At 40.5% G+C, this 22,746-nt stretch overlaps 2 protein-coding genes across 3 annotated transcripts; one reads left to right on the forward strand and one right to left on the reverse strand.

The window, feature by feature from the left end:
• Window positions 1-1,451: 1,451 nt before the first annotated feature.
• Window positions 1,452-7,719, forward strand: LOC143134304 (profilin-2-like). Of its 2 annotated transcripts, none has more exons than XM_076294570.1 (3): window positions 1,452-1,750; window positions 3,505-3,697; window positions 5,780-7,719. In XM_076294570.1, the coding sequence occupies exons 1-3, from the start codon at window positions 1,622-1,624 to the stop codon at window positions 5,875-5,877; spliced, it is 420 nt and encodes a 139-aa protein (XP_076150685.1). In that variant the 5' UTR covers window positions 1,452-1,621; the 3' UTR covers window positions 5,878-7,719. The 2 variants fall into 2 exon arrangements, with proteins under 2 accessions (XP_076150685.1, XP_076150686.1); XM_076294571.1 differs by lacking the exon at window positions 5,780-7,719 and adding an exon at window positions 5,457-5,758.
• Window positions 7,720-15,380: 7,661 nt separating this feature from the next.
• Window positions 15,381-21,892, reverse strand: ahsg2 (alpha-2-HS-glycoprotein 2). The gene is made up of 7 exons (XM_076295934.1): window positions 21,672-21,892; window positions 21,057-21,164; window positions 20,436-20,520; window positions 20,181-20,344; window positions 19,851-19,955; window positions 19,676-19,747; window positions 15,381-15,788 (listed from the first exon to the last, which is right to left on the reverse strand). Exons 1-7 carry the CDS (start codon window positions 21,867-21,869, stop codon window positions 15,510-15,512), a joined length of 1,011 nt encoding a protein of 336 aa, XP_076152049.1. The 5' UTR covers window positions 21,870-21,892; the 3' UTR covers window positions 15,381-15,509.
• Window positions 21,893-22,746: the final 854 nt, after the last annotated feature.

Genomic DNA, 22,746 nt, shown 5'->3' on the forward strand with positions numbered 1-22,746 from the left:
TATTCAAATGTTATGTATAAATAGGCATATTTACAGCCTGCTATATATTTTTGATAACCTTCCATACAAATGATCTTTCTATGATAGCATTTGTGTATGTTGTATGTGTATTCGAAGAACGAATATTTTTTTTCTGTTAGACTTGAAGCGTCCCTTTTAGGCCTGTTGTCATCTGTTATTATTGCATTAGGCCTACACCAAAATACTGTAATAGTTGGAAAAGCTGTTAAAAGCTTGCTTTCATGTAGTTTGTTTAACATTTTTGTAGCAGTTTTATGACATTGTTTGATAACGGCCTGAAATGTAGGGGGACAGATTATAGAGAAATATGCAGGCATCCCCTAGGTATCTCTAAAAATTCGGCTACATTTTATTTCCAAAAAAACAGCTTTAATTCAGTCAGTAAAAAAAAAAACCAGGCTATACATAGTAGCATGTCCATTCTCTAAAGTTACAGTTATTGTATCATGATACAAGGATACAAGGAAGTTTATTGTCACATGCATATAGTTACTGCAAGTAAGAAATGCAGTGAAATTATGTCTGGTGTCAGCCTATTTGTGCATTTATGGGGGGGGGGGGGTAAAAAGTGCAGTAGAAGAGGGGTTTAGTAGATTAAGTGGCAAGGGCTGCATAAGAAAGGTGGGGGAGGATTGGGATTGGGGGGGGGGCACCAACAAGGAGCACCCAAGAGCAACAGGGGCAAGGAAAAACTCCCTTACCAAGGAAGAAACCTTGGGCAGATCCACGGCTCAAGAAGCTAACCCAACTGCCAGGGGTCTTGGTGTGTGTGTTGGGGGGATGACAGGGGAGATGGGATAGTGTGCTGTGTATGTGGGGAGAGGGCAGTGTGCAATATATGTGTTGGAGAAGCTTCCTCATGAGACAATGTGCTGTGTATTGGGGGGGGGGCAGTGTGCTGTAAGTATGTTGTGGATGTGTGTTGGAGAAGCTTCCTGATGAAATAATGTGCTGTGTGTGTAGGGGGAGAGGGGGGGGCAGTGTACTGCAAGTATAAAGGGACTTTTGCATAAAGGGCTACTATTGCAAGCAGAGTACTGTATGTATGATGTATGTGAGTGATGACAGTGAAGATGTGTGTGTGGGCGGGAGGGGAGTGGAGCAGTGACTGTGTATGTGTGTGTGGGTAGGTGGGGGCAGTGTGCTGTAAGTAGAGGATGTGTGTTGGAGAAGATCCTGAAGACAATGTGCTGTGTATGTAGGGGGGGGGGGTCAATGTATCAATAAACCTGGTGTGGCCATATGTGTACCTAATTAACCATGGTCTTAAAAGTTATTTACTGTCTAATAATGTTGAGAGTTTGAAATGTTACATTTTCTTCAGTGCATTCGCCGCAACTGCAAATTGTCACAAAGCGGAAGTTGACCGCATAACTGCCAGGCGGAGTGATCTTAGTAGGGCTACACCCTCGCTTGGCGCTGTCTGATTACATCGGCTTTCTTCATAGCCCAAGGCAGGACGTGACCACACAGGATCCGAGAAAGAATAGGAAACGTTTAGATTATTGTTGGACCACTGCACGAGCATTTCAAGTTAAATATTTCAATCTTTAATTTTGGCATCTGTAAACAGTTATCTAGCCTCGTAAAAGTCGTTATTATGTCTTGGCAAAGCTACGTGGACAACCTGATGGCTGATGGCAGCTGCCAGGATTCCGCCATTGTTGGATACACGGACGCAAAATACGTTTGGGGAGCTAGCGCCGGTGGTACATTTACTAACATAACGGTGAGCTGGAAATGGAGTATGTGGGCATGCACACTAAATACAGTTATTCACCAATCATCCACGCTACCTGGTATCGCTAATACGATTGCTAACTTAACGTTAACATTACATCCAGCTCGCGTGCAAGAGGAGTCTGGCCCGCGCCGGTTTTCAGCCGGCAGCTTAGCTTTCAAAGCTAACCGGCAGCTAGCTGTTTATCAAACTCCCTCCTTGAATTAATTGTTAAGATGTTGTCCAGTCAACTCTAACGTTATTGTTTTATGAACTGGTTAATATTGTTGATATTCCTCATCGGCATAATGGCACAGTGAGTCTTCGTGTTGACTAACCGCTAATTAAAACAATTCCGCGTTTAGCCCATTCAGGCCGCTCTGCCCTAGCCAGACAGTGATATGTGCATGTCTGATGATGGGCCCGCTTAACTGTGAGACACATAGGATAGCTTGTATGAATTATTGTTGATGAGCTGAATGGTACATAATTCAAAATGTGACACCATTTCTGCGATCAGACCTTCGAAAAATATTTTTTGACATCAACAATTGCCAATCGAAGTGTCTTCTGACTTGCTTAGTGAAAATGATAGTTAGCTTTGGCTACTTTAGAGGCTGGCTAGCGTAGACCTGGGCAGCTAGCTACGATGGATGGCTGACACATCTTCCCTGTAGTTTCCGTAGTTTCCCCTGTCGACTTGCACATTGAACTCCATAGCATTCAGCTAATGCCTGGCGTTGCTTGCCAACATGAAAAATATAACGTCAAGTATACCCGTGAGCTTCATAGACCAAACGATATCGAATGTATCCCTTCAAGTTTACGTGTATGTTGACGTGAGTAGCTGTCAGTTTGCTAATACTTGCTAGCTATGATGATGACGACTGGCGGCTTAGTAGAGCCTTAAAATCCATTCATTTTTAGAATAGGAAGCTAAGTTAACTTGAAGAATTGGCAGGCTCTGATATTGTATGATCTCAGTCAAATGGACTGTGTCTTTGCGACAAAGTGCGTTATGTACTAATGTAGCTTAGCTGCTACCTAGTTTTCAAAGATGGCGTCACATCGTTGCTAGTCAGCTCATCATCTTTTAATATTAACTTTATCTTTATTAGACCTATCTGTTGTTGTGGCTACCCAAAAAATGTCAACCATCGAGTAGGGCTTATGAGTAATGTCTTGAAGTCGAATAATGGCAGTTTGTTTCAGTTGGTTAACGAATTTATGGGATATTTGCCAGCCAAAATAAATGAATCGGTTCCTCCATTTTGTTGTAGCTGGTTAGCATAATTGCTAATTTTATATTTTCTTTCTTGCAGTTTTGCATGAACTATTGCACAAGTTTATGTTGCGTTTATTGAAGTTGTAGCATTTGAGTCAATGAAATATGTAATAACATTAAAGAGTAACTACTGTGGCGGCGTGTTTGCTTACGTTATCTTTCATTTTAATCAGTTGCCTGTGGAAGCTTAATCAAAGCTATGCTGTCCTTTCACTTAACCTTAGTGAGTCTGCTGTGTCTGAGTAATTAATACTTGCCTTGATGCAACTATAAGGGAAGTATTCAAGGTTCTTTGTCAAATCAGCCAGGACCCTTTATTAATGGGACCACGGACCCTGGAGAAAGGTTCTCTTGTAGTAGTAGTGCATTCAAAGCGACTAATGAGCTTGACTTGGAATTAAAATTATGCCACCCCCTGTTTCAGTACACATATTTGTTTCTTTTTTTTAACCTCTTGCACATTTTTTTTTCTGTTTAGCCAGAAGAAATAGATGTCATTGTTGGAAAAGACAGAGAGGGATTCTTCACCTGTGGCCTGACCTTGGGTAAAAAAAAGTGCTCGGTTATCAGAGATAGCCTTCAAGTAGATGGGGACTGGACAATGGACATCAGGACAAAGAGCCAAGGTGGCGAGCCAACATACAACATCACTGTAGGCAAAGCTGGCAGAGGTGAGATCTCAGTATTTAAGCAATAAGGATTAATTATAAAACACTATAAAAACCAGTGTGAGCATTGGTTTTGAAGTCACGGTTTGGTTAATTTTTGGTAAAGTAAGCCTGTAGGTACTGCTAACCTAAATTTTACAGACAATATTGCTGATGCGCAATGGGAATAGTATTTTGAAAAGGTGTCAAATGTTTTTGATATTACATATGGACATGGTCTGCAACTTTGTTTGTGTGGGAACTCGGAATTTGAAAAATGGTCCACTAGCAAAAAAAACCTACTGTTGTTTACTGTTAAACACTGCATTTGGTACATTCGGTACACATCTGTATTGAACCTAACTTCCTGTACCTAAACGGTTCGGTACGAATACGTGTACCGTTACACCTCTAGTGATGCATACAGTATAATGTGATTTGCTCATGTGACCTTTTCATAGACCTCCAGGAAGTACCATAATGCTAAATGTGTTGTTTTGAATTGAGGTACTCTTCACAGACTTCTCAGCCATGTTTGACCTTTTTTAACGTATTGATCTGGGTATGCAATGTGTTATAATGCCTGGTATTAATAAATAAATGGTTTGTTAGTTTGTAGACTTAGCTCAAAGAAAGAATTATTGTAGCACACTACACATTCTAGGGGTTGTCTTGTATTGCACAGTCTGTCTTTATGGGCCTCATTCAAGACATTTGCGAAGGCTTATGAAAGAAATTACCTCCATTGCCTCCAATCTTTCTATATTCTCTCAGCTCTGACTCATTAAGGAACACTTTACTTGGGTGCATGCTAAATCCCATGCTACAATTATCCAGACTATTGTTGTTAAGGTAGTTATCTCAGTTGAGTAAGTTTGATGTTAGAAATATCATGGCTAGAAAGCTACTCCAGTATATAATGTAAGATGCATATAAATAGAGAAGTTATTTGACTTATTCGTTATTCTCCTTTCATGTAACCAAATGTGTGGCATAAAGTGCTCAAGTCTTATAGGCAGGCTACACAAAGCAAGTAACTGAAGCGTTTGTTCACTGAGCGTAAAATATTTTTAGAAGAATGGTCTAATGTATGCTGCTGTCTCATCTGGTGTAGCCAGTTCTATAGATTATAGTGGAAGCTAATTGTTGCAGCAGATGCTCTGAACGGAAAGCTTCAGTTACGTGTGTGGTGTATAGCCTGCCTGTTAGTTCAACATGTATACCAAACATTAATAGTCCTCTGAAATAACCTCCATTGGAGTTGATCATATTTAACTGTTAGTTTTTTAGTGTTCAAGATAAAATCACACCACAAACAAATCTTCAAAATTTGAGTAGTCAGTCTGTTTTGGCTAATTGACTGTGATTCTGGAGATGAAGTGAAATGATTAGGCACTTCAGAATGAGATGCATCACATACTGAGTACTAAAGTGTATCTACTCTAAGACATTCATGCACCATCTTTGTTTTTTCATGCATTTAAGGGAAGAATAGAGTAGGTTTAGGTATATGTCTTGGGAAGCAGCCAGTCTGAATTCCTTGCCTGGATATTCCCCTTGCCACTTTCTCCCTCTTAACTCACTATATCAACTACACCACTTGACCTGTGCCTTTTTCTTTGAATGAAAAAATATTTTTCTGAATTTGCATGCTTTGCACACAAACCGCATGTGTTTAAAGATCTGTCTCTTTAACCCTTGTAATTCCTGCTGTCCTATTTGATTCCTCCCTTAACCTCTGCATTTCTCAACTTTCCCTTTTCTCTATCTCTTTCTCTTCCAGTCTTGGTTCTTGTTATGGGCAAAGAAGGGGTCCATGGAGGCGGATTGAATAAGAAGGCATACTCAATGGCGAAATACTTGAGGGATTCAGGGTTTTAATTAAATAAATCTTGTGTAGTTTTAATTGAGGGACAGAAAAAGGAAAAAAGCTTTGCTGTTAAGGTTTCTCCCTGCAAACAGTTAATGTCTTTGGGGGGTAAAAAAAATAGCATATGGGGAGAGATAGTGGTAAGGTCTTTTTTGTGTCCCTCTTTGTCAGCTTGGGGGGGAAGACTTTTTTTCAGGTTTTGTTCATTTGTCTTTTTGTTTCCTTGTGTACTCTAGCATTGGTTTTAGTCATGGGAAAGGAAGGTGTCCACGGAGGGCAGCTCAACAAGAAAGCCTTTACCATGGCTGACCACCTGAGGATATCTGGATACTAAAGTGCCCCCCCCCCCCCCCCCCATCCACACAGCAGCGCACTCTTTAAGCACACCTTTATCCCCAACATGTTGACAGCACTACCAGGCTTGATTAGCAGATGCATCATTGTCTGTTTTGTCACCCCCCCCCCTTTTCTTTTTTACTTTTTTTTGTTGTCAATCTCTGTCCCTCCCCTGCTCCGGTCTGTTGCCGTTTATCCTGAGATGTCAGACGTCATTCTGACATCTTTTTTTTTGTGCCACACCAAAAATGAGCATGTTCGATGGTTTTCGGGTCGGGGGTGGGCAGGTTGAGGTGGGGAGTCGATTATGTAGGCTTTTTTTCCCCAAAATATTGATGGAAACACTCCCAATTTGGACTTTTAACCCAGCATCATTCAGCAATTTGATGTGAAGCTTAGGTCAATAAACTAGTTAGTGTAATGGTGCTGCACAGCTTTGTGTAGATTATGTTGCCTCTCGAATGCTAAGAGCCATTCCTGAGCTCTGAAGGTCTTCCTGTTGTACAGCATGCCACGGGAGGGTATACTGCATGCATATCTTTAGGTGAAATATCATTGTCTTTCTCTTCCATCTGACCCATTTCATTATACAGTACCATGGAACAGTTTGTTTGCCCTGCAGTTATAGTCTGCCTCAGGCGTGGAGCCTTCTAAAGTCCATCGACCCTCTGGACCTTCCCAACCTCGCTTTTTTGATTGGTGATGCCTTGCATCACATACTTTTGCTGTTGTGATCGGATGTGGTCTTTTTAAGTAGTTGCTATAATGTTGGAATGTGTCTGGGTATGATGGCAGATCAGCATTTAAGAGGAGTTTATGTCCCTCCAAAGAGCCTTGGATCCCGGACTGTACAAGGACATTCCACCGCTACGATGGCTCAGGCATTTAAATCTATTTTGCCACCTCTTTTTTTTTTTTTTTTAACTATGTGCTGCCATCCCAGTGTAACTGTTTTTGTGTCCAGTTTTCTCTATAGGACCAATTTTTGTTGCATCAAGGGGTTTACTAACAGGATTGCTTTAAACTGTTGTGAAGGGTGACTGCTCGCTTCATCTGTTTGCTGACTAAACATGTAAAAAAAAAAAAAGGAAAAAAAAACCGTAATCACTCATGTTGTAACAGTAAACTTTACAACTCTAATAGTTCACATGACTAAAAATGGTTAAACTTGACATGTCTAGAAACAAATCAGTGCTACAACGAATATAACACTTTAATACTTGATCTTCACTCATGAATGTCATAAGTGGATGGATTGGCAGTCAGTTTCAACTTTGTCATGAATTACTTTAAAGAATGCATTTGACTGTTCATTCATGGTGTGCAGGAAACCATTTGGATTTATTGCCTTGTGCTCTTCATCAAATGCAATGTATGGAACTGTCATAGCACGGTACAAAACATTAAAAAGACAAAAAATATAAATATGAAACTGAAACTGTGTACACTAAATTTTCTGGGATGTGTTGGTTGGAAATAAGACCTCTGCAGTCAGTCTTGTGGAAAATCAAAGGACAAGAAGCTGTATCCTGTGCCATAATGTAGATCTGTTGCTACTGTGAGATGGATTTTAACTGCTGCCTTGCAAGGAGTCCCTTCTTCAATGGCACTTACTTTGGGATATTGGCGTTAAACTCACACTCTTCCAGGGATTGTGGAATATGTACAGATTAAAATTAAACTTGTCAGTTGTCACCAATTCATGTTTTTTGTTCCCTTTTTTCATACACCTGAATATAGTGGAGCAGTTGATAATACTACTCTGTTTTCATGGAGAAAATGCCATGATTAAATAATCACCTTGTTTACAGACGGATCAAATAAATGTATTCCAACCCAATGTGTGGTCATGATTGAATCTTTTATTTTTCTAATAATAAAAAATACAACATTAATGTCCAGCTAAGATGTGGTTTAAAACAATTGCTCATTGTATTTCATAGCTTTAACTTTTCAAACTTGTCGCCTGTCTTGGGCTGGAAACTGTTGTAAAGTCCTTGGTTTAGGTCTACATAGCAGTTAAACGAGGAAATTATTGAAAAGTTTGTGTACATTTACAAATGTTATTGACCGCTTACAAGTACTGATCAACAGATGTAATTGTAATGTTTGAGTAGATGTGAATCAAATCTTTAAGTGACCTAGGTTTCTTAGGACACTGAGTAACGTGACAAGGCCTACTGTAAGCTGGTATGTGTAGGCCTATCCTGTCAGGATGTGCCTTATATCTAGGCCTATATCTGAAAAGTGAACTGCTAGAGTTTTTATTGGAAATGACTTAAAATACAAAATAAAAAAAATAGGTCACCAGAGGTTTAGCCACCTATGGCATGCTGTAAATGTGCCTGGGGACCTAGAGACTCGGGTGGGTAGGCCTGGGCAGGCATATCTCACTGCCCCAATAATCAACCTGTCAATATAGTGGAGTGTGGGGACGAAAGGAATTGCATGTTGAAGATGTCATTGTGCATATAGTTATTGTTCAGTCGTCCTCATTCTGTAGCTGTGCCACAGAAGTTGTTTCAAATGTTACCTCTTGAAGGACCTCTGCCAGAGGAGGGACTGAGGATGAGCGAGGAAACAAATGCAAGCAAGCTTGATTTGATTTAAATGGCACAGACCAAGAAAATAAATTAAACCCAAATGTACACCTCTGTTAAATGCTGATTGCAGTCACCTAAATGATCATTTGTTGCCTCTCCAATAGGGAAACGTATGATTTCATTGAAGCTCCAGGCAGTGTTGGGAAAGTTCATTTTCTAAGTGAACTAGTTCAAAGTTCAGTTCACAAATGTTTAAATGAACTAGTTCAGTTCATAGCTCATAATTAAAAATGTTGAACTAAGTTCACACTTTCCAAAAATGAACTAGTTCATAGTTCTTTTTTTTTTTCATATGTTGCTGCGAGCTATTATTTTTCAAAATTATTGCCACAGCCCATATAGAATGCAGTTAATTTGGGTTGAGGATCTGTCTTGTCAGTCTTTTGATTTTTTATTGGCTTGCACATACCTTGAAAGGCTAGCCAGGTGCTTCAGTTCAATGTGCCGTATCAGGTTTGCTGTGAATGTGACTGACACAGAAATGTAAGATTTTTCCCATCCTCACCGACCTTGTCATAAAACTTGTTTAAATGATCATACGACGCCTCCTTGCTGCTTTGTCGTCTACATCAGCCTTTCTCAAACTTCTTTAACCTGAGGCCCAGTCAATGCATACTTTGGGGTCATAGGGCCCACCTACATGAACCCACCCCCTCCTCCCACCCCCCATCAAATTATCATAATGATATCACAATTATTATTATTTTTATACTATATTGCTACAGTATACATGCACTTCAAAACTGTCAATGTTTAAAGTGCTAAGATTGTTCACAAAAGTTTGTGAAAACATGCACATCAGAGTACTGCTTTACTAATGTAAAATGTAATTATTATTAGGCCTACAATAGTTTCATTGTTTTTGCATTGCATGATGCTTGCATGAGAAATACTTCTCAAAACAACAGCAATTATATGGGTGCCGTTGTTTTGGGATGTTTCCCTCATGCAAGCATCATACACTGATAGAATATTTATATGCTATTTAATTACATTTCATTTGAATGCCTGAATGTAAGGATTCAGGAAACACAATACCAGCTTTTGTGAATGGTAAATGGCGGATCAGATCATGCATAAATCACTGATCTGGAGATCTTTAACTATCTTTAACTAAGACTAATTAATAGCTTTTGGCTGACTTTATTACTTAATGCTAGACAGTGTTTTATATAGTCTGTGCTCTGTTTTTTATGGAAGTTTCATAAATCCACGTCGTTCTATTCAATGTCGTTTCATAATTAAATAGCCTTCCAATATGTTGAAGCTTTTGCTACCAACGTGCACACGCATGCATTGAATAAACGCTCATACCACGAGTTAATTCTATGCCTCTATGTTTGATGACACCAAATTAACAAGTATTTCCTACTAATTGCAGAAACGTTTGTTTTATTTTTCTGTCCGCACTTCCTTGATCAATTGCGCAGCAAATTATCAGATGATGCCCCGGGAATAATTTCACTCTGCAGACCAGCATTGTCCACGTTGCGGTCCACGTTGCGGACCGCGGCCCATAGTTTGAGAAATGGACTGGTGACCTGCATGCTGCCATATTAAGGCATTTTTACGTGTGTTTTAGCCGGGTTTTCGCGTGGAAGGCTCTGTAGAAATCTGGCACCCTATTGAACGAAGTTAAACTGAAAGAGCGTGCCGTTCACAGACACCAGAATGAACGAGTTCACAGTAACGTTCATCAGGCAGTAATATGTAGGCTACGTTCAGTTCACGTTCGCTCAAAATATGAACGAGTTCATGAACTTTCGTTCAATGAACGCGTTCAGGCACAACACTGGCTCCAGGATTGCCAGCTACCTATCAAGCTACAATGTTTTCACCACGTTTTAGCCATGTAACCATGTTTAAGTTCATTATGATCGTCTACTTTTTATACCATCTTCTAATTATTTTTCTAGCATCTCATAGCCTATATAATCTACCCTTGCCAAAAGGAACATTTTGGCTAGGCTACCTACTGCACACACAAATGGGTCTAGATACTTGAATTTCTTGAATTTGAACTTGAATTTCCCCTGGGGATCAATAAAGTATCTATCTATCTATCTAGATAATGAACGGGACCGGTCGTTAGTCTAGGTAGGCTACAGGTGATAGAATTCTCTCGTAATCAACCACTCGTTAATTAAACTACTAAAGCCTAGGCCTGTTTATTATCCAATTAACCTTAGGCTTGCTCTAGCACATCTATAAGTTAGCCTATAACTTAGGCTACACGCCAACGTGGGAACTTACACACTGAATTGGTGCAGACAGGCTAGTGTGTTGGCCTATGCAAACATTTTTGGAATGGCGTCAGTAGGTCGGCAAAACTTACAGGTGTGGATGTTCTGGCTTCTCATAGCAAGTTGTGGAGGTCTGAAAGAGGATGACGTTTTAAAATCTCCAAAGAAGGAAATATTCACTAGACGAGACTATTCAATTCATGCAAAGAGTTCACCACAGCCATCTATTAAGCGGGTAGTATACTACGGACATTTAACAATGGGAACTAAGAAATTGAATCTGTCTGCTGAGGGGAACCCCATTGCCAATGATGCCGAGTTGTTCAGTGGATCTTTTGGAGACAGTACTGATTATCAGTCCGACTCCTATTCCCATGTGTGTGAGTATGGTCTGTCATTCTAAGCCCTTAAACCAACCTTTTCACTGACTGACATCAGGAATTGAGGCCATTTGCAAAGTGATTTCTTGGCCTACCACAGCATATATTTTATTTTGTTTTTGTTTAGTTTAGACTTAGTCACTTACTTTGAAATGATTCAATCAGTAACATAATTACTACTGTAAGTTAATTGTAGCTAATTTCCCATATAAATCAGTTAAGGGACCAGAAGGTGTTGCTGAAGGAGTTTTCAGTCAGAACAGGAGGACCCCTGCTGTAGACCGATTACTGGGAATGAAACCAAAGGTCGAATGCGTTGAGGATTCAATGACACTCAAACTTCATGGAGCGGCTCCTTTGGGGGTTCCTTTTCATATAGACAGAGGTAGGATCAACACTAGTTTTTCAGTAGCCTGTCTATAGCCTGTCTGTCAGTTAATTTGTCATCTGCCTCTTCCCAGGGAATGCATACCCTCTCTCATTATCAGAAATGCCTTCAGTCTGTGGCTACACAATGAGGAGGAGCTGGAGGGATTTGGTTTTCAGTACACCATACGATGGCTGTTTTGTAGCTCAAAAGGTAAATGTGTGAATTTTACCATTGCAAATGTGTATAGATGGTATTCATAATGTTAATTTCAAATACTTGTACAGGAATCCATTTATGTCTTACCTCTGGTTATCTATGGCATACCTGTGAGAATGGCCTGCCCAAGCATTGCCCCAACCCCCCCTTCCGTGACTTGCCATGCCAGTGGAATGACTGTAAAAATTGAATCCTCTGCCTCTGTTAAAGATGTTCAAGTGAAGGGTAAGGGGTTGTCCCACCTTTGTGTGTGCTCCACATCACAAACATCACACTTTACTACTTTGGTGTGCTAGCTTTGTGGGTGAACAACATATTGTGAGTAATTCATTCTGTAGTCAACAGAAAATGGGAGTCGCTGATGAAGGTGTCCCCCCAGTGTGGCTTCAGTGTCGTAGAACATCCTGATGGAGTGATTATATCGGTCACGTATTTGCCATGTATTGAAGAACAGGTAGGCTATACTTTAGGGATAGTTTGCGTTTGTTAAAGGTCTATTATGAGTTTTTGTATAGTTAAGCTAACTTTACATTTTGATGACTCGCATAATGCAAGGCTATCTTATCTCATGCAATTTATTTCTAATTCTCCTTTCAGGATGGTATGTTTACATTTGAGGTAGCAGCTAAAGGAGACTTTAAAATCTCTTGTCCATCTCTGTCTTCTATGCATGCTATGGCCACTGCTTGTCCTGAATCCTCAAGTACTGCTTGCTCACCTACCTCGTTAGATGGTCCCCTAAATCTATCCCAAGTACCAGAAGTACCACAACTTCCACCAAGACCAGTTCTCCAACCTATTCCGGCACCTCCAGACCCAGTTTACCCTAAGAAACCAGCACCTGTTGAGAATCCTTCCAAAAGCATTCCCCCTCATACCCCTGGACCTGTACAGTATCCAGCACAATTCCCTTTCTATTCTTTCAAACCTGAATTTTACCAGCCTGCTCCTAAGCCTGACTGTGTCTCTCCAAGCCCAAAGCCTGAGCTTTCAGAAGTACCACAACTTCCAGAAAGACCAGTTCCCCAGACTACACGGGCACCTTTGGGCCCTGTTTACATGGAGAAGCCAACACCTGTTGAGGATCCTTCCAAAAACATGCCTGATCAAAACCCTGAACACATGCAGTCTGCAGGAAAATTCCCTTTCTATTTTTTCAAACCTGGATTTTACCCACCTGACCTTGTTCCTGCAATTTCTGAACCGAAGCTTCCAGAAGTACCACAACATCCACAAAGACCAGTTCTCCAATCTACACCGGCACCAAAGAAGCCAGCACCTGTTAAGGATCCACCTAAAAGTATGCCTGATAAAAACCCTGAACACGGACAATTCCCTTTCTATTTTTTCAAACCTGGATTTTACCCACCTGACTATGTTCCTGCAATCCCTGAATCTGATAATCCAAAAGTACCAGAACTTCCACAAAGACCAGTACCCCAACCTTCACTGGCACCTCTGGACCCAGTTTACCCTACAAAGCCAGCACCTGTTCAGGATCCACCTAGAAGCATGCCTGATAAAAACCCTGAACATGGACAATTCCCTTTCTATTTTTTCAAACCTGGATTTTACCCACCTGACTATGTTCCTGCAATCCCTGAATCTGATAATCCAAAAGTACCAGAACTTCCACAAAGACCAGTACCCCAACCTTCACTGGCACCTCTGGACCCAGTTTACCCTACAAAGCCAGCACCTGTTCAGGATCCACCTAGAAACATGCCTGATAAAAACCCTGAACATGGACAATTCCCTTTCTATTTTTTCAAACCTGGATTTTACCCACCTGACCATGTTCCTGCAATCCCTGAATCTGATTATCCAAGACCAGTTCCCCAGACTACACAGGCACCTTTGGGCCCATTTTATCCAAAACAGCCAGTTATTGTTGTGGAGCCTCCTCTTGCTCCCTCTGTGCCTGCACATCCTCCCACAGAAGTTCCTATTCATCATGTGCATCAGATCTATCCCATAGTAACACCTCCAACAAAACCAAAGATGCCGATCCCTCAAAGCCCTAGTCTTGTACCAATCCCCACATTACAAACAACAGAACCGGCATCGATACTCTCCTCGACCACTGCCCAAAAAACTGTAGTAGATTCTCCACAATCACCTTTGTTTGATGCCAATATGCTGAAACCTCCTAATCGTCTATTTCATCAATCTACACACTGTCCCACTGTCTGTACTCTTGCCCATTCCAACTGTTGTCCACTGGCCTTGTCCTTCCATCAGCATTTCCACCACCACAACCACTTTGCTCCTGCTCAAAACCAGGTGGTTCAGCCAGCATCAGCAACTAGTGACAAGGAGCCTACCTATATCCAGCAACTCTCTTCTGCTGTGCTCGTGTCCAAACTCAATCCAGCTGTGAAACCCATTTCACCACAAGCCCATCAGATTCATCAGCTACCAACTTCTAAACTCCACAGAAATCAACCGGTTGAAGAACCTCTGCCTTACCAGTGGTTGCAATATCCTAATGATTTGTCTAACCCTGTATCAACCTCCACCTTGGGTTATGATATTCCAGCCAACAGGCCTGAAAGCATATCTAGCTCCTCTGCTAAAACTCTAGGTTTGCATATAGTTCAGGTAGCTAAAGACCTTAAACCTCAAGGCACTGTAAAACATTCTGCTCCTTACTCATTGTTCCAGGTTCCTTACTTTGGACCTTACCCTCCACCTACTACTAAACCAAATACACACCCTCAAACTCTAACTTCTCTCAACCACCTGTCCCTCTCTCCGGTCTTAAATATAGAGGCCCCAAGCTCTCAATTTAACAAGGACCTGATATTAACACCACTAAACCCTGAACCTACAAAATATTCTGTCCCTCACCCATGGGTCCAACATCCATTTTTTAACCCTTCTATCTCAAGACAAAATATGCAGGAGGAAAAGCTGAAAATCCCTGATGTCTCTTCAGATTCCCCCCAAGTGCATTCTGCACTGTCTTTGAATCTTCCTTTGGCTCCCTCTGGGCTTGGTCCTCAAGCTGTTCCTACGAAGGTCACTGCTGGTAATGGGAACCCAAAATCAACCTTTAAACCTGGAATATTAAATGTTCACCCTAAGAATATTGGGCCCTCCAAAAAAAAATCCTCCCCTCAGAGCTCTAGCTCTGGTCTGAGTGGTGAATATTTTGCATCACATGGATCACCTCTGTCTTTTAAGCATTACTGGAAACCGGTGAGGCCTCATCATACATATTGAAGATCTACTGAAAGCCAGGTGTTTCTTATATTTCACAAGGTAAGTTTCACATTTTGATATGTTCAGTTGCCATCTAATATAAACTAGGTGTTAATGGTGCATGTGTTTATCTTCTAGGCCAGTATTCTACTCTGGAAATTTGGCCTTTGTGGCCTACATTTGAATATGGAGACCTTATTCTCATCAATAAAAGCCTCAAATCATTTCATGTTGCTTCATGTGAATACTTCTTGGCATTCTGGGAGTTGTATTTCCTTACAATAACCATTATTTTTCCTTTTCTGATCTGGAAAATTAGCTTATCTGTGAAATTTGAGTAATATATTTGACTTCAAAAAACAAATCAAATGCAATGATGTCCTGATGTGGGTGTTGTAATATTTAATTCAGTCATCAGTTCATACAGTTCAAAGAGCCCTAAGTACTTTTTTTCCTTATGCACCATTTGAAAGACTAGAGGATGCGACGCATACATCTTAAACCAGGAGTGAATGCAAGCCCATAGCTGAAATCCAGCTGAAGCACTTCTTAGTTTATAGTAGTATATGAATTAATCCTGTCAAGTTAAATTGAGGGTGGGCTAGACCAATTGCTTAGAAGTGTTTTTTCTTCCCTGGACAAATGGGAACAAATGGCACAGGGACTGGCTGACCACTAGGTGCCACTGTTTCAGCTGCAGGTGCTTGTCTCTTCACAATGGGGATGATAGATGCCACCTTTACAGGTTCCAGTAATTCTGCTGATTCTGCTGACAGCATCATATCAGCCATTAGTAGTGGCATAATGCCACTAACAGGAACGGTATTGTTTGTAGGAGGGACAGGTCTGCTTGTGGCTGGCATCGTGACATTTGTATTAGGATCCACCGCAAGCTGCAATAATTTTAGTTTATTAGGTAATGCATGGAATGATGTTTGAAATATTCTGTTTTGAAAAGAAGTTTGACTTAAAGCGATGGTTCGGAGTAATTTCACCCTAGGGTCCTTTGCACCATGACCCCGAGCCAAACACCCTCCCAGAACCTCTTTTCCCTTGGTTGAACCCTGGTCGAGTAGCGCTGTCAGAGACTAAAGACGTTCTGCAGTCGTGATGGAACCAACTTTTATCTCGTAAATTACCCCACTAATAATGCCCTGAATGGTACGAAACTTCTGCAGTAGTACAACTATGACCTTTAGTCCAATTAACGAGGCATTAGAAAGTTTGTGAGTGCACCAGGAGTCCGTCCCCCCCCCCCCCCGTCATCTACTTCCTGAATTTTTGGTCAACGATACCCGGGACACCGAACCACAGGGGCACATGAAATTTGGTGGGTATGTAGCCCCACTAGACTTTTACGGAAACATTTCGTTTCGTCCCTGGGGTCCACTCATAAATATTCATCATCATCATCATGGCTGCATTTCCAGTATTGGCGATAAGTAGTCGTTTGTCCACTAGATGGCGCATCGTTTCAGTGAGACGTAATTTTGTTGGAAGTTAAACGTGGGTTGGAATAACAATGGACGCTTCCTACAAGGACTATAGTTTACCGCAGAGAACATCTAATAAGGATAGGATGATGTTCACATGAAATGTAATTCCCATTTCTTCTTGAAGCCGAAATAAATCTGAGGATGTTTATCGGACATGCTTGGTTTTTACTGCAGGTACGTTAATCTTATAATATCAATAAGGACCTAGGTAATGTTACCGTTAGCGTTGGTTGAGTGATGGAGGCCAATTTGATTGATTGCATTTGTAGAAAAATATAAATGCGGTTATACCGAGCAAATTGATAGCAGCACTGTAATTGTATCTTTCGACTGTCATTTGTTGCACGTGCTACAAAAATCATTCTGTGCAATGGAAGATTTACCAACGTTACACCGGTCTGATACAGTTTTGCCTATACATGCGTGAGACTGAGACGCCTGTTTATTTTGTTTTAAGTGCGTGCAGGGTGTGAGAGGGGAATCGATGTGCTTTGATTCCAGCTTGGTAGTTGTAGTCTGTGAAATTAAAAAGCACGTGTGTGTGAAGTATCCAAACAATGACACCTTCATTTCATTATGGCTGCTTTAGCAACACACCTTAAGCTACTGTGTAGTGGGTCCCATTTAGAAGTGGCTACTTCATTCGCGCTTTCCTTGACTCATGGAGCTGCGTGAATTTTGTTACAACTTTTCGCCACGATATGGCAGTTTAAGTCCGCTTGATAGCCTACTGTAAGGCGTAAGCAATTGGTTTCGAAAGGAGATTTTATTTGTGTCGCCATCATAGCCTATTGACAATTTATGTTGTAAATAGGCCTACCTTATAAGCCTACCTGTAGCTTAGGGAAGCTAACAGCTTTCTTTTAGGATCTAGTTTGTTAGTTACAGTTTTGTCATAACTCCCTGATGCATTTTTGCATTTAGAATAGCCAGAGCGTGAACAATATCGGGTGCCTATGGACTAGGCTTGGTGAACCCAGCCTGATCTGCCCGCTATTTATTTTTTGATTTCTTAAAAGATTGAGCTTGGTCTGGTGAAAGCCAGACTAGCCATGGACCTCAGTTACACAATGCAAGGGAACATGAATCAGCCTATATTTGCACGAACAATAACGGACAACAGCTCTTCAACTTTGGCCCGTTAAAATGTGTATGAACAGTCTAGCGACGCATTTCATCAAGGCCCATTTGGACATGTCAGTTATTTGCACCACTAGATGTAAAACGTTTCAGACTACTGTTACTTAATTTGTGCATTAACAATAACGTTTCAGACTACTGTTACTTAATTTGTGCATTGACAATAAAGTATTACATGAACTAAAGATGGCTAAAATGTTATGTAGAAGAAGAAACATTCACAAAAAAATCCATCCATCCAAAAATGACCTTTGTTTTTGATAGCTGTTGAAAACGGCATGGAACTGACAGAGATGTTTTTGTAAATAAATACATAAATAAATAAATAAATAACATTATGCTGATACCTTTTGCTTTTCCCAAATACAATGTAGCCTACAGGTGTAAGTGACCTTTCATCAATCCAGTTGCAATGGATGAACTGTGATGAACTGCCCTACTTGTGATTGTTTAGATATTTTAAAGGTTTTATAACAATGCTACATCTTCTTTGGCTATTCTTCACCTTTTCAGCACCAGTAGGCTACTTTCTGTGCAGCCGCACACACACACACTCAGGCATGCCAAACAAGCATACACAAAAGTTTCAAGAGTGGGGGATGGAGTAAAATATGGAGACAAATTGAAGTGTGATTTATTTTCGCGGAACGGACAGGACTGAGCGGCGGTCATATTGTGTACCGCTATGCGGTACATCTAGTTTAAATAAGACTTGCCTGATTATCTGCTACTATACTAGCCTGGTGTTACCATCCTACGTACTTCCGGCCAAAATTTGATTTCAGCCTCGCACGTAGTCACAGGCGTCTCCAGTAGGAGTTAAGTCTTATAGAGACGAATGACCCATTAGACCAGCCTCAGACGAGTCCAGGAAGTGACGTCAATTCCAGAAATAAGTACATAATTTACTTTACTCTTTATGGAGAATACAGTGGGGAAAAACGTGTTTTCTTTTACAGTTCATGGAAAAAATAGTCACATTAGGTAGAATCTTTTTATTATTATTCGTAATTCACATGTATTTATTAAATAATCGATCGCGACTGACTGTCCACGTGATGCCAGTCAGCTGGGAGGAGCTCGTGACTCACGCATAGGGACTCACGGCAGATATTGCGCGAAATGTTGGTTTATTTAAATGTTGGTATCGTTTAGATGTCCTTCCTATTCATTAACATGAACATGATGACTGACTAAATAAATGACTACGATGTTTAATAAACCATTGTAGGCATACAAGTTATCATTATATCACATCAATTAGTTTTCTGTAGGCTAGTCTAGTGTGACATGCTTTACACTAGGCTACAGCATAAAAATAGGCTCAACAATAGGCTATCAACACGTTTGCAGTATTTTCTAACTACTTTTACGAGTCTGCAGTATCACCGAGTAGCTGTTACAAGAGGGTCTGGCGTCCCTTTGTTATGACGCAACTTCCTGCGACGGTCATTCGTCGGAAAATGACTTAACTCCCTCTCCACAGGCGGTAAGGGCCCGCTGCGTCGATGTTTCTTCCGTGATTTGGGAAAAGCCCGTAAAAGTCCTGGCAGGAAGTATGCATAAGGATGTAGATACAGGAATGCACTAATATTTTGTTCGTAGTCCAGTTTGCAACAATTATTAGTTAACACTAAGTTGTAAATACTTCTGAAAAAAATATTAACTGGATATACCAAAAAGCAATGACTTTTACGGGCTTTTCCCAAATCACAGAAGAAACGTCGACGCAGCGGTATAGTAGGAGTAGTACGAACTTTCTAATGCCTCATTATTGGACTAAAGGTCATAGTTGTACTACTGCAGAAGTTTTGTACCATTCAGGGCATTACTAGTGGGGTAATTTACGAGATAAAAGTTGGTTCCATCACGACTGCAGAACGTCATTCGTTTTTGACAGCCTACTCGACCAGGGTTCGACCAAGGGGAAAAAAGGTTCTGGGAGGGTGTTTGGCTCGGGGTCATGGTGCAAAGGACCCTAGGGTGAAATTACTCTGAACCATCGCTTTAACACTTGATAATACTTTGAGAACACTTAGAGCATATAAAGTGTCCCTTTTAGTCAATGATTGAACGCATAATATGTATGAAGTGAAATGATTAGCGGTCGAGTGATATTAGCCAGAAATTAAAGTTGGAGTTACCTGTGGAGGAAAGATACGACAGTCAACTGCCACACCTGCACTGGCACTTCCAGCTCTGCAGAATCCATAGGTCTACAGGAAAAAATATTATAATGAGCAAATCTATGTAATTTAATATTTCAAATGTATATCAAGCAAAATGTTCTTGTTATGCATTTGTGCACTGCATACTCACTGCTACAGTTTTATTCAGGGGTACACAATTGTCATCATCTGTGGTTGTGCAGTTTGTCTCCACAATGGCATATTCGGCAAAGATGTGAGGCCCCCCAGCTATAACCTAAACATACAAATATTGTTTAATGGTTGTCTGGTTGATGTCAGACACAAACAGTAACAGTCTACTGTAGATGTATGGAAATGATGTAGTGACTAATTCCACTGTCACAGTAGAAGCAGTCGGGATACATTTTAGATACCTTCAGTCTACTAAGTAACTAATTCCACTGTAGAAGCAGTCGGGATACATTTTAGATACCTTCAGTCTACTATTTCTTTTTTTTACCTGAGTGCTCAATCGGCCAACTTCTAACACAGCATATTTGCTGATAGAGACATTTGCTGTTCTGTTGTTAAATGCAGCAAGAGAGACTGTGGCCATTTGAAGAGCATTGGTGTCATTAAGGGCCAGAAGCTGAGGACAACCCAAACACATATCCTCCGCTGATTCTGCAGAAAACAGCAGATGAGGGGACATTAGATATTGAACTTTGTCTTTGAAAGGTGGCAAATAAAAGGCTATTTAAGGTTCCAGTTGTACCTGGTTCTGTTTTGCATCTGTGTGCTGTTACTTTTAAAACTCCACCAGATTTGATGAAGGCAACATCACAGTCAGCATCCACAGCCTAAAAAACACGACAGGCAAAGAATTACTGACACTTAGTTTAGTGTGCTTACCCTTTCAAAAATGACCATCATCAATACTACCACATCTTTAAAAAGAATCAGGTTTGCTACACTGAAGTGCACCTAAAGTTATCAATATGCAATTATCTTTGGCTCAGGGCAGGGATGTGAAACATACGGAGCCCCTAAGGGGGGACATGAGCAAAAAAAAATGTAAAGTTTAGTTTCATGTGCGCACCTGAAACTTTCATGTGCGCACATGAAAGTTTTGTGTGCGCACGCAAAACCTTTTCACATGAAACTTTCATGTGCGCATGTGAAACTTTTTTTATTTAAAAAAAATAATAAATGTATGACATTGCCTCTGAAAACTGCTATTTTGAGAATCCAAAAAATTATGATGTTTTATGAATTACTTGGCTGCACTTCTTTAAAGACCCAGCCAATGAAATATATTGGCTGGCTGACAAAATGTAGGGGGTGAATATTTTTATAGCTAAAGTGCATTAGTGAATTCTTATTAAGTTCATCTTACCACTTCTGCTTTAGTCCTGACTGGGCAAGCAGCCACTGGTGTGGGATCCAGGACATGGCACTTGGTCTCCAAAAGGTCGAGTTCCATTTTGTAGATCTCCATATCTGCCTATAGGAGAGGCTATGTTAACTCTTTGGAATTATACACTGCTAATATAATCATTTAAAATATCAAACACAAAATAATTCAGAAGAATTAAAACTCACTAAAATTAAATTAAAAGTAATCTCAACATTAGCATGTTTAATCTCCAAAGAAATTACTTTGATATTACTGTAAAATATGAACTATTGATATTTTTTTAAAGTATGTTTAGTGTCGGCTTTGCAGCTTCGCTGCCAGCTCTTGTTTGCACTGCCTAACTTATAGTACTTACAGTGTGTTTGATTTGCCTCATAACAACTTAAACTTAAGGTAGACGTTTTTCAGGTGAGGCGATGAATGGCTGAAACCATCAATATTATTTGTGCATTACTCTTATATTTCGCATTTTGCACTAATTCCAGACACCCAATCCACATTCGCACATGATGACAACCGTATGATTTACGTAACTTTTTTTGTTTTCTTTCTTAATGTTTTTATTTATCTCCATTCTTCCTTTTTCCCACTCACCAAAGTCTTGATTTTTATCTTATCAATCTGGTTCAGGGCGTACTTGAATCCGCTGGTGCGCTGAGCATTGATATAATCCTGGAAGACTGCGGCAGCAGCCTCGGCCTCTAAAGAGTCACAGGGTGGCTCCGTCAGCTTTGGCAGCACCACAGCCCATGCCCCCACAACCACCCCTAGCAAAACACACACGACTCGCATGCTGTTGTCTAGCCTCTGCTGCAGTTCTGTTCTGTGCTACAGCTGCAGGGTGAGCGTGAAAAGGTGACTGAGTACAAGACACTGTCATTTTATACACCCTGTACTTTAGTCTAAGCAGCGTGGATACGGTAAACATCAGGCAGGATGCTACGCAAGCATGACTTATGCAAGAGAATAAAGATGAAGTGCATGGAAGGGTGCCAGTGTAAATGCCGTTATCATATTCCCTCTGAATACCTGGGATCTGGAAAGCAAAGTGACAGAAAAGGAAATCAATCTCCAGCAAGGCTAAATAGTTGACAGCACATTTCAAGGAATCAAGGAATCACCAAGGAATCCCGTTTCAATTAAAGTTTCCAATTTGCATTTCCAGCATTGTACTTCTGTTTGTATAGAGGTTCTTTAGTCAAAAGGAGCTTTCTCTATTGTATAAAAAGTAAAGCAGAACCCTATAACCAAGTAAGAAGCTGAGACATTCTTGGTCACAAATAGTACAAATAAGGCAGATATTCCACCACCTGTTTTCTATGGTTACTTGTGGTGCTTTCAGTTAAAACGTGTTTGCAGTGAACTGTCTACAATAGCCAATTGGCTTGGCTTATATAATATGAGTTTGAATATGTGGACATCTCAGTAGAAAAAGACTTTAAAAAGAGTATGTTGGCATCAGTTAAACATGATCATCTGACCTCAGATTCACTTTTTTGTGGAATGCACAGCAGATTTTAGAGAAACAGGGAATAGCTTGTTTAGAAGCCAAGGGGAAAAAAGTGTAATTAGGAATTCCAGAATTCTTAAAAGATCCATATTTAGTCTGTCATTAACAATATTAGGCTATCTCACAGGATCATTTTTAAGCTATAGTAATCTAGAAGTA

Source organism: Alosa pseudoharengus, unplaced genomic scaffold, assembly GCF_046254945.1.
Source record: "Alosa pseudoharengus isolate Yale_2024_CS ecotype anadromous, Long Island Sound unplaced genomic scaffold, YU_APseudo_1.1 YU_APseudo_1.1_scf_2, whole genome shotgun sequence".
NCBI classification, from domain to species: domain Eukaryota; kingdom Metazoa; phylum Chordata; class Actinopteri; order Clupeiformes; family Clupeidae; genus Alosa; species Alosa pseudoharengus.

Coding starts and splice junctions, on each gene's coding strand:
- LOC143134304 (XM_076294570.1), top strand. CDS start 1,622: ATGTCTTGGCAAAGCTACGTGGACAACCTGATGGCTGATGGCAGCTGC. Junction 1,751..3,504: donor GTACATTTACTAACATAACG/GTGAGCTGGAAA, acceptor TTTTCTGTTTAG/CCAGAAGAAATAGATGTCAT. Junction 3,698..5,779: donor TGTAGGCAAAGCTGGCAGAG/GTGAGATCTCAG, acceptor TGTGTACTCTAG/CATTGGTTTTAGTCATGGGA.
- ahsg2 (XM_076295934.1), bottom strand. CDS start 21,869: ATGCGAGTCGTGTGTGTTTTGCTAGGGGTGGTTGTGGGGGCATGGGCT. Junction 20,345..20,435: donor CAGATGCAAAACAGAACCAG/GTACAACTGGAA, acceptor TGTTTTCTGCAG/AATCAGCGGAGGATATGTGT. Junction 19,748..19,850: donor CCCTGAATAAAACTGTAGCA/GTGAGTATGCAG, acceptor TTTTTCCTGTAG/ACCTATGGATTCTGCAGAGC.